This window comes from Stegodyphus dumicola, chromosome 1, assembly GCF_044657685.1.
Source record: "Stegodyphus dumicola isolate Sdum_Otavi_A_Nest chromosome 1, ASM4465768v1".
Taxonomy (NCBI): Eukaryota; Metazoa; Arthropoda; class Arachnida; order Araneae; family Eresidae; genus Stegodyphus; species Stegodyphus dumicola.
Window position 1 is genome coordinate 81791967 of NC_140768.1, and position 12030 is coordinate 81803996.

At 33.5% G+C, this 12030-nt stretch overlaps 1 protein-coding gene across 1 annotated transcript in view; it reads right to left on the reverse strand.

Annotated features, from left to right (window-relative positions):
- LOC118195923 (uncharacterized) overlaps positions 1-12030 on the reverse strand; it is a 115858-nt gene that overhangs the window by 37201 nt on the left and 66627 nt on the right. Inside the window, exons 13-14 of the mRNA XM_085817008.1 lie at positions 5334-5386; positions 4630-5251 (exon numbers count right to left, since the gene is read on the reverse strand). Of these exons, the coding sequence (XP_085673134.1) occupies positions 4630-5251; positions 5334-5386 (675 nt within the window). The remainder of the gene's footprint in view (positions 1-4629; positions 5252-5333; positions 5387-12030) is intronic.

Consider the following 12030-nt stretch of genomic DNA (forward strand, 5'->3'; position numbering starts at 1 on the left):
CACTAAGAATCTTTTTCTCCTCGACTCCGAGTGGGAAATAAAGACACATATGCTTGATATTATCTGTTTCGTTAAAAAATAAATTGCATTACAAGAAATCTTACTTTTATTACTTTAAAAAATTAATTTAATTAGATCTATTTTTACGTTTGCCGGACTTAGGTCTGTGAATTTAATATTTCCAGCATGTTTCTGAGAAATACGATGAAAAAACGGGGAAGAAAACAGAAGTTCCATTAAAACAAGTACGACTGAAAGGAAATGCTGTTCTCTCAACTTTCAGTGCTTGCCCCAAATATTTGTCTTCAACAAAATCATTTTGTAAAGAGCCCCTGAAGAGAGAAGAGAAAATAAGCAACTATTTTTATTTAATGTTAATTTGTATGAAAAGCCTACAATTTGAATGTAATAAAAATAAGCACATTTTGAGAATGTTATTAAAATACTTGATAAAATGACAGCAGAAGGGGAAAAAATTATGAATTTCATTACGGGAGGAGGGAAGAATGGAGTGTTAATGCAAGGGCTGTTCGATATCCTATTATGCCATAACACTTTTCCTGACTTAATTAGGCTCTACCACGTACACCCTGGTAATGAGGCTTGGAAACCTCGGCTAACACCTTGCTATTTACTAAAAATAAGAAAGAACTGTAATACAATTTGTGTATATAGAGTTAGTTTCTTTAATGGAAACTTTTGTACTATAAATCTGCCCTGCTAAAATTTAAAAGCTTCTAAAATCCTTAAAAATATTTCTATACGTCCTTCCAATATATTTTTTATGCAGTTAAGTGACTTGAGTATTATTGGTATAGGGGGAGATTCTAGCTTTTCATTATTGTTATTTATTAAAAGTCAACCATTACTTTAAATCATTTTTTTAACTGTAAACATACAATATAAGAACATAAAAAATTAATATTATATAATGTATTTTGTGCATATGAATATGTTTCCAATATTATATCCACAAATGGTGGTGTGGTATGTTGAGTTATGGCAAAGCACACGAGGGCTATCTGCCTGAGGGAAGGGATGCCTTCGCGGAGGACTTTCTAAGGGAAACTGGCTCGTATACACGTTACACATGGGGAAATCCACGAAAACGACCATGCAGCCAGCCCATTCGCAATATATCTGCAAATGAATTGAAAATATATATCTCTCTATATATATAAAGTAAAAAGAAAAAAAAAATAATATGTATCTACATGATTAGAAGAAACCATCCTTTTAGTAAAGCTTTAAAAACACATATACTTTTATGGCAGGTAGTGGGTGACCGACGGTGATTGTCAGCCACCAGTTTGTGACATCTCGATCTGGTGGTTGGGCTTCTGTTTAAGAAAGTGTTGTCAGTGTGCTCCCCAATTATGAACCCACAGAACATGTTTGGGACACTCTAGGGAGAAGGGTTGCTAGTCACTTATCATCCTCAGAAACAATTCAGCAGTTTGAAAGTTCTCTGAAAGAGAATACCCAAATCCCTCATTAACCCTTTTGAGACGGTGCATCTTTGTTTAAGACACTCGTGCCGGACAAAAGGGAATCGCTAAACCTAATTTTATATATATATATAAAAGTTTCACTTCTAGCATCGTAATTTTTTGTATCATTTTAGATTATTACTTGAGCTCTTATATTTGTTAAAATTAGCACTTAATAGCATTTTTTTCTTTATTTTACATAAAAATATATTTAAAAAATTGATTATCTTGTAAAATAATTTTCGCAACCACTATTAAAATTATTCCAAAGTTTTAATTGATAAAATCTATCAATAAAGTTTAAAATTAATAAAACAACACAATAAAGACTGTTTACAGTAAGAAGTAACAAAATTTAAAATGAAGAATGAGTGTGATAAATCTCGAAGCATGTAAGTATCATAATTTAAAATGAAGACTGAATTAGAAAGTATCACTTTCTAACTCTTTAGAAAATGAATCATCACTCTCATCTGCGTTAGTAAATGGTTCATTAACCATATGAGGGTATTTTTCCTCTGATAAATAGCGCTTTTCCACCATAGTAGACTAGAGGTGAGGCTTTCCGAAATAAAAAGAGAAGAAACGGAAGTATATGTGATGGCAATGAAAAACATAACAGAACTCCACATAGTAACCCTAAAAAACTGTACATAGTAGAGGGAAAAATAGAATAAAAAAAGGAATTGGATATAAATCAAACACGTGAATGTTTACATTAGCACGCAGTGATTTAAAGAGCACACCTCTGTTTACGCTTTCACCCCCCCCCCCGCACCTTCGCAACAGTTGATGAGTAAAATACCAAAGTCAGGCAGAATATATCAAACTCAAGGTCAGGAACCTAAAACTATGTTCATTTCAAAAGTAATAAACATAGGATGCCATCTAATGGCCTAAAAAAAAAAAAAAAAAAAAAAAAAAAAAAAAAACACCATTCTAGCTTAAAATGCGTATACGCATCACCCGTACTCTGAATGCAGTCTCTAGTGATGTGTGGATGGGACGTCCGGCTGTAAGAGACATTGTCAGTGAATGCATATATGGGAACGCCCGCCCTGAAAGAGTTAATAACCATGCCTTGTAGGAATGCGACATTACTTTCGGTCAGGGAAAACCATACCCGTTATTGAAACTCATCTGAGATATACCATTTTTTTTTTACTGACATATATCAATAAAATTTAATTATTCTTTGTTCATTGCTTCTTTTTGTTTCTTGTATCTTACACCTATACAACATACACTGGTGTGCAAAAATTAAGGACAAAATCGAAAAATTAGCATATCAGCTGAACGAAGAGGCAGAGCGAACAGAAAGACAAATCAGGAGATTAAGTAAGGTGATGTACGGTAGCACATGTGCAGATATGCAGGTAGACGTAATGGGGGAGTGTCTGAGTAGTATAAAGCATGTTGTCGGTGTAAGATCAGTATTTATGGCAAAGAGATTCCACGCCGTATAGCAGTTAAAATCACACCAAGTTGCCGCCTCAGCGAGAAATGGCAAATAATCAATCTGTTAGACGACATCTGGATGCTTTTACCCAAGGTCGAATCATTGGGAAGTTGGAGGAAGGCCGCAGTGTGACAAGTGTGGCTGCAGAGTTCAGAATTGCTCACAGCATCATTTCACGACTTTGGAGACAATTTCAAACTACAGGAACAGCTATCAGGGGGTTTAGTAGTGGTCGTCCACGAGGAACCACACCCGCAGATGACCGGTATATTGCCTTACAGGCCAGAAGAAACAGGCGGCAGACAGCGGGAGAAATCGCTAGACACACGACACAGGCGACTGGACGACTGATATCGCATTTTACCATGGCCAGAAGACTGCACGGTGGTGGTCTGTTTGCACGATGCCCTGTACGGTGTGTACCTCTAACGCCTGCCCATCGGAGAAGGCGTTCTCTGTGGTGCCGGGAACACCGGAATTGGAGAGACAATGAATGGGGACGAGTACTCTTTACAGATGACAGCAGATTCAGTCTGAGTAGCGATTCTCATTGCATACTCATCTGGAGAGAGGGGGAAGCCACAATCATCCCTCGAACATCATTGAAAGGGACAGGTATGGAGGTGGCGGTGTTCTTGTTTGGGGAGGCATCATGCTTGGTAGTCGTACAGACCTTCACATCTTCGACACAGGTTCAGTCAACAGGACCCGTTATTGTAACGAGATTCTTCTTTTGCACGTGCGTCTTTTTAGAGGTGCTGTGGGTCTGCAGTTCCTTTTCATGGACGACAATGCACCATGTCATCGTACGGTAGCTGCCGAAGAGCTCTTAGATAGTGAGGATATTGAACGTATGGATTGGCCGGCATGATCTCCGGATCTCAATCCCATCTAGCATGTATGGGATTTTCTAGGCAGACGCTTGGCAGCTCGTACCTTACCACCAGTAACGATTCCGGAGCTTCGATTGGTACTGCAAGACGAATGGGCAGCAATGCCTCAACAACTCATTGACACCCTCATTCTCAGCATGGGCAGACACTGTGAAACCTGCCTAACAGTCAGGGGAGTTCATATCCCCTATTAAAGACCGGATGTTTCTTGCTGGACACCCATCACAGGGATGTTTCGGCCTTCAGTTGCATTGCGTTCCATGCTACTTTTTCAATAAAGCTTCTTTTTATCCCTCTGATTTCTCTTTTAGTAAGTGTTGCTTACATTACTCATGTCCTTATGTATTGGGGATCTTACAGTATTAAATATGTTGATTTGGAAAGCTTTTGTACAAAGTTATATTGAAAAAACCGTCTCGTCCTTAATTTTTGCACACCAGTGTATATCAATCACCAAAACATTTCCTCATCCTCAGTTTATATTCAAAATCATAGTATCCTCTGTTTTGAGCAGAGTATATAAATATATTAAAAAAGTATACCAATTTTTTAATTCAATAAATCCTGGTTAAATAATTCCTGAAGTATGTGATCTGTTAAGTTATTTACGTACAAACAATCCAAGTTTAATGTAAAAATTAGAAAGGGAAAAATACAAATCAATTTCAGATAGACAAAACCTATAATAATAATAATAATAATAAAATATGCTAATCTGCATATCTCTTGATACTGAGGTTTGCAGATTATTGGAATTCTACTGTATAAATAAGCTGAAATAACTTACTGTCATCCTGTGCAACTTTATCTTCTTCTTCTAAGAAATCCAACTTTTGTCGAATGGGACTTAATTCCAGAGCTGAATCATTAGCTAATCCTTTTAGAACAAGAGGTGTGCATATAGGTGCTTCTAACAGTAATCGTGGATCACATTTGTTCAGAATTTCTGGGCTAATATCTTGTATATGATTTGACTGCGTATGTAATAAAAGAGGACGTGGGCTGTTCAGAAGTCCTTTGCTTTCATTACGAACACATTTCAGGGAATTTGGTATAAGTCTATCAGCATCTCTTACAGAATGTCTTACATGATTTGAATTAATAACGTGACTTGCAGATTTTGAACATGTTGAAAATACATTTTCCTTTTTGGATGACTTAACAAATGGTGTTGATGATGAAGAATACCTGATGGCTTGAGTACAATCACTTGCATTTTTAAGCACAGCAGATTCTAATTTGACTGAAGATGTAAATGTATTTTGATGGAGCAGCTGTGATGTACAAGTTACTTTGTTTGGTTCACTACAGGTAGGCTTTTCAGTAGAAATTGATGGTTTTTCTGTTGATGCTTCAGGTATTATTGGTGTGTTTTCTTCACTTTTCTCACTGATATTTGTTAACCTAGACTAAAAAATAAATTAAAATTTTGCTTTAAATTAATTCAAAATTTAAATACATATATATTTGCTACTTAAAATACAAACTTACCTCAGATATCAGGTTTTCAGGTAAATCTTTCTCATTTTTTAAAGCAGGTGATTCTGCAATTGAAAACATATATACTATAACTGTTAATGCTTAAACCAGCATAAAAACACACAAATGTCACGCAAGCAAAGCTTTTTGAAGGAGTAGGCATAAAAAAAAAAAAAAAAAAAGGGGGGGGGGATATATATACTGAATGCTGGATACCTGAAAATTTCAGATAACTAAGCATATCAAAAAGTGTAGTTTTAAAAAAGCCAAATGAATGAAGGAAGTAATCCCCAGTCTAAAATTATAACAGTCACATTGTTTGTTATCAAATGCCTACATTTAAAATTAAATAAGATGTTGAAGAAAAAAATGCATTTCAGATATAAAAGCCAATATATTTTTATAGCCCTTTTCATGTAAAACTAAAACATCTTAACCAATTATGAAATCCTATTAACTTATGAAGGCTGCTGGAGATCCTCCAAACATACTGGCAGAAGTTTGAAAGAACAACTGCTTTTTATTTAATAGACAATCTACACACATAAACTATGGATTATCTGCTGTGCATAAAAATACTAATAGCATATACATAACTAGTCAAGTTTGCATAAAACAATGGCAAAAATCTGCGAGTGACTGTGACAATTTATGAAAGACTGTGATGTCATGCTTATCCATTATTGGTGCTAAATCATACTGCCTGGCTACAGTTTTTGTTTGCCAAAAATGATTCAATGAAAAAGACATGTGTGAGGATAGTCCAGTTCCAAAGATAAATTCTTGATATAATATGATGGATAGAATGAAGTGTATGTGGCAATGAAGTGTATATGGGCAGGGAAGGCAAGCAACATTTTCTGAAAGAGCCATTCTATACACGCTTTATGATACTTTTACAAGTATCACATTGGTCTAATTTTCTGTTAAAAAAAATCTAAAATATTCTGGTTAGTTGAATGACTGATAGGCTTTGTTTTTGCTGCATTAATAATTACACTAGCAGTTTAACCAGTTTTTGCAACACTATCTTTCACTTTAGCAAATACACTGAAAAAAAGTCTAATTTTAAGGAAAATGATTTTGTTATTAGTAAACTTTACGTATACATTCCTTGCAACACAGGGGTTCCCTAAGTTTGCGCAGCAGTGCCCTGGAACACCATGAAGCAAGGCCAAGGGTGCAGAGAGACAAGACGCGCTGCCATATCTTTTATTAATTATACATTCATTAATATGTTTCAGCATTTTTTGTTCAATTTCTTGAAATAATAGTTTCTTAAATTTTTCTCAATATTTAAATTTCAATTGTTCATCTAATTCAATTTAAATTATATTTTTAACACATTCATTTCTCCTTTTAATCTAAATTCTTGTTCTCAATTTAATTTCTTAAAGTGCCATTTTATTCTATCCCTTAGTTTTCTTTCAGTTTGCAAATAATTCTTTGTTATGGCATCAGATTTGTATTCAGTTATTTTCATACATTTTTTGCACTTCTTACTTCCTGTCACAAGATTGCTATATTTGTAGTGTCAGCAATGGCATCTGCTAACATTTCTTTTTCCACTTAGACTGTCAGTATCAAATTCATATATATGCAGAAAAGCTTTACAGTCAAAAAAAAAAAAAAAAAAAAAAAAAAAAAAAAAAAAAAAGTCATGATCTTGACAAAATATTGCAATAAATTGACAAGTCCTTACTGATATTGCACAAAATGAAAAGATTTTTATTAAACAAATAAACTGATAGTAACTACAGTTCGAGTGATAAGACATTGACAACTCGTGGAAGAGAAAAGAAACAAAAATATCACACCTACAAGAAGAGTTATTCTCATTTTGGTTTTACTTCGAAGAAGTAAACAACAAAGAAAGACAATAATGACAGATGTGTTGTCTGCCTACAAAATCTTTGCAGCCGAAACTATGCTCCCAAGTAAGCTAAAGTGACATCTTGTAACCATTCATGCTAACTTGGTCAATAAATCTCATGCTTTTTTTTAGTAAGAAATTTCAAGATTTACAAAAGTAAAGCAGTGTGTTCACCAAACAAGTGTTAGTTCCAAATAACACACAGCTAGAGTCTGCAAACAAAGAAGTAAAAAAAAAAAAAAACTGCACGCTATTGCAGAAGAGCTCATTTTTCTGGTTTCTCTTGACATGGCTAATATTATATGGGAAAAGTTGTGGGAAAACTCATTTCTAAGGTACCCCTATCCAACAACATTATTAGTTGAAGAATTCAACTAAGAAGACATATGTGCATGTATAAGGTTAAAAAAAAAAAAAAAAAAAAAAAAAAAAAAAAAAAAAAAACTGAAATGTTTCAGATTTTAAATTATGTCCAAAGGGGCGTTTTTAACATTTTGTGTGTTACCTTTCTTTTATTAAATATCATGTTCCTCGCACTTAAACCATAAGATCCAGTGCAACAGCAATATCGCAAAATAGTTTTAAAACGAGCATATCTTTAGAATTTCCGATACAGAGACTCACGCGCTGGAGATAAAAATGTTTTTTCTGCACAACATTCCCATTGCTCGCTTTGAAATCCTTGAGTTTGTTAATCAAAAATTCGTCAAAGTTTTAAAAAATAGGAAATTGATCATAAAACAAATTTCAAATTTCGTCTTCCACATGCTCATATTCGTTGGAGGATTACGTTATTCAAAATTCGATGACTCTATGTACCGTTGTTTTATCACAATACGAGAAATATACATACATTTACGCAGATTTTCATTATTTAATTTCTTCAAATATAATGCAGGACTCTAACATTTTATGGCAACAGTTTGAAAAGTGAACCGACATTTATCCGTCCGACGCAAAATGCCAAAACGAAAGTAATAGTCCTTCGGGACTCAAGTCCCTTTGGACTAAAAATGTAAATATAAATTGTAATATAAATTAGCAATAACCTCTTAATCCTTAATTTTAATTAGGGTATTTCCTCTCTCTATTCTAAAAATAGTAATAATAACTTTTTCTGAGCTGCATCATTTCAAATTAATCATATCATATGACTTAATAATAATGCTGGCGACGTAAAAGGAAATAAACTCAAACATCCAGTAATAATTTTACAGTATTACTAATTATTCAATCAAATGTACCGAACTGAAAGTAGTATTTTTGAATAAGATTTCATCCCAAACGAAAGGCCTTTTGCTTCTATTTCTGCTGTTGCAATATTGCTCTGTGACAATAATGCTGTTGCATTATTGTCACAGAGTTATTATCCTGCTGGTGTAGGTTTCTGAATCAATCTGTTAGCTTAAATTGAATTGTGTAATTTTGCACTACTCTTTGCCTTTAAATTTAGTGTTACATTACCCTTTAAGTCCTCACTACAAATGGTTGGGTGTTTTTTTAAGCACATTAGTCTATGCTACCTGTTAAATATTTTGTGTTCAATAAAAGGATGTGTTACATGCTTTCCTTGGTTGTATTCATCTTCAAGCCTGTGTGAGAATTCACAAGGATCAATCAATACTTACATAGATCCAGTTATATTTTATGATAGCTATGCATATTAGATCTTACACCATTGATGTAAAAGCAACTACTTTCGTCCCTCTGACAGATCTCATGTCAAATAAACTAGTCTCTTTGAATTTATGGTTCATCTTCTGCAAACTGCTAACAGGCACTGGACCACAGCCACATCTTATACTCATCAATTCCTACAAATTCTTCCAGGGTTAGTAGCCACATTTTAGTTAAAAAATAAGCACCTATAAGCACTTTTCAAGCACATTTTAAGAAAAAAATAAGCACCTGCCTAATTACATTATACACAACTGCATAGCCTTAAAAGAAAAATTAGACTTGTAATTTAAAATATGAGAAATTCTGTATTTATTAAGAGAGAATGAGCATTACTCAACCATGGAAAACAATTAACATTTTCTCAAAATTTTAAATAACAGTTCAATTTACAAAACTAGTTTACAATGAGAGGGAAAAAAACTTTGCAGAACTATTACAAGATATAATGATGAAATTTCAGTTAAAAATAGAGAAAATAAATAATAATATGCCATATTTATTATATTCACTTGGCACCTAAAAATAAATACAGTTTATTTTTCCACTCATATTAATATTTAAATAATTTAACTTAAATCAAAATTCCGAACATTTTCTAAAGTTTCATTGTATAACAGTTTTCTCTTAACAGATATTGCAAGCAAATTAATTTAAGTAGAAATAAGTAAAAAGAGGAACATTTTTCTGAAATCAGAAGACAGGAAACTGTTTCATGCAGTCATCCTGTAACAGTAAAAGCTTAACTAACTGGCATACTCGGAAATTGCCGAATATCTGAAAATTCCGGATAGTCAAGCGTAACTGGAAAAAGAGGAGGGAGGTAGAAGGAGGTAGCCGTTCTTTAGTTTTTTTCAGCTCTTTCAACATTTCGATATGTGCATCATATAAAAATAACCCAATGGAACTAAAGAATAATCTGCTTAGCAAGCACAGTAAAACGCTTTTATCTCTGCAAAATATCCCAAACATTATTGTGCAATACGTGCACCTTAATTCTTCCGCACGTGACATTACACAATCGGAATCAACAGTTACCGGTATTTGGATAATAAATAACTAAATAAAGGAAAAGAAAGAGCCTTACCAATCTGGGGTGTTTTTCATTCTAATTTTGAACAGACTACGTAAAAGTTCCGGAATAGAATTATTCTTTGCTTGGGTTGGTAGACAGCAGAAATTTTAGTCCTATTCAATCCAGATTGGAAAGTGATACACACACACACACACACAAAAAAAAAAGTCCGTTGCTTGCTTTGCTGCAAACTATAACAGTTTCAATATTCAAGATTTTGTGGAGAAAGGGGAAAACCAATCAACTTCTGTACCGTATAATGGCAAAAAAATTTTAATTATTTTGACTGTTCTATTACTTTCACTTTATTTGAGCCATTTCAAACATTATTCCTTAGAACTCGTTTTGATAACACATTTTTGAACTTCAGCAGTTACTGCAAATATATTCTTATAAATATTCATACATATGCTCATAATATAAGCATAACGATCATAATAAACTCGAATATGAACTGACCATGAGAAAAGAGAATGCAAATTATTAAAATCTTGATAGAAATTCAAACGTGTGTAGTCTTGGGTGGGAGGAAAAGAATACGGAATGTACCGGAATTTTCTACTGCTTTCCGAAATTCTTTGACCAATAGAACCACGTGCACCTGTCTGCACTTGCGTGCACCAAAGGTTACGTTAATGCAGAGAAGGGGTGAAAAGATATTTCCGGGAGTATGATTTACCATCTTAAGAAAGAAAAGTTGTTTACTTAGTTTCGGCTTTGATACGGGGAAAAAATGTTCGTCCGCTTTAAAAAAACAAAGCACTAAAAGCAAAAAATAAGTGCTTTAGAGAAAAAGTAAGCACCTATAAGAGCCTTTATAATTTATTTTCAAATATAAGAACTTATAAGTACTTGTAAGGACCGCTACTAACCCACCCTATCTTCAGGGCTGTTGCCATACAGTCACCATCAAAAAAGTTTATAAGCAAAGTATAATCCTTCATTCATTGAGTCAGGATGAGCTTCGCAGATGCAGAATAATGGGAACTGTATGCACACTGCATTTTTATTATATGTCTAACTTGTGGTGTGCATGTCATGTAATTAGCATGTTACTATAATCAGTAAGTACTTAGCATATTATTATAAGTACAGCCCCATCTATTAAATTTGAACTATTATTTTTTCTTCTTTCACTAGACAAATTCACATTAATTCATGTATATGAAGGTCAAATTTCAGGTCATTCTGATCAGTAGTTCCTTTCTTTTTTTTTTACAGAATTCTGAAAGTGGAACTTTTAATTATAATCACCCTGTATATTAATTTTTAACTACATAATTTATTCTTTTTTTTTTTTTTTTTGCTCAAAATTTTATTTTGTAGAAGTTCAGCAATATAACTAAGTTTACTTTAAGCAGTGAGAAATTTCTAAGGTAGTGACTATAAATACCTCAGTAACTATATTGTTACAAATTTTATACACAGATAGATAATTTTAGTGAAATTATATGTGTAACTCTGTATTTTTCTGTATAATGTAACATGCAAAGCTAAGAAAAAAGATTCTCTGTCTGAAAAGTAAGAATACAGGAATACTATTTAACAATGAGTAAATGGTTATCTCTCTAATTTGGCGAGATATCACCAAGCTGGCAATAGTTTTGGTGGCTAATTTTTGTCATAAAAGTCGCCAAACTCGGCGACCATTTGGTCTAGTCATAGTCCAAATGTAATCGATATTGTAATTTAATAATTGCAATTGATGATTTGTGAAACTGTAACCCTATCGGGCCCTGATATGCCTTCTAGTAATTTTGAGAAGCACTAGACATTTCTTGGCAGCCAGATGAAAACAATAAGACCAGAGAGAGCATCTGCTTTCAGTAGTTCTTGTAAGTTCAGTGTGAGTTTGGAATACTGAGACATTTCTGGGTAAGCTTCAATTTTTGGATGCTCTTTGCATTGCATTCTATTTAATGTTCTTAGTAGTTTGAAGTGCAACTACTGATTGCACTCTGTGATACTGTAAGGAGTTGTACAACTATTTTATGGAAAGCTTGGAATCTGACATATTTCATTTGATGAAATTAATATTATCAACCTATCATCAGATCTCTGTGCATTCAATCTATTACAAACCC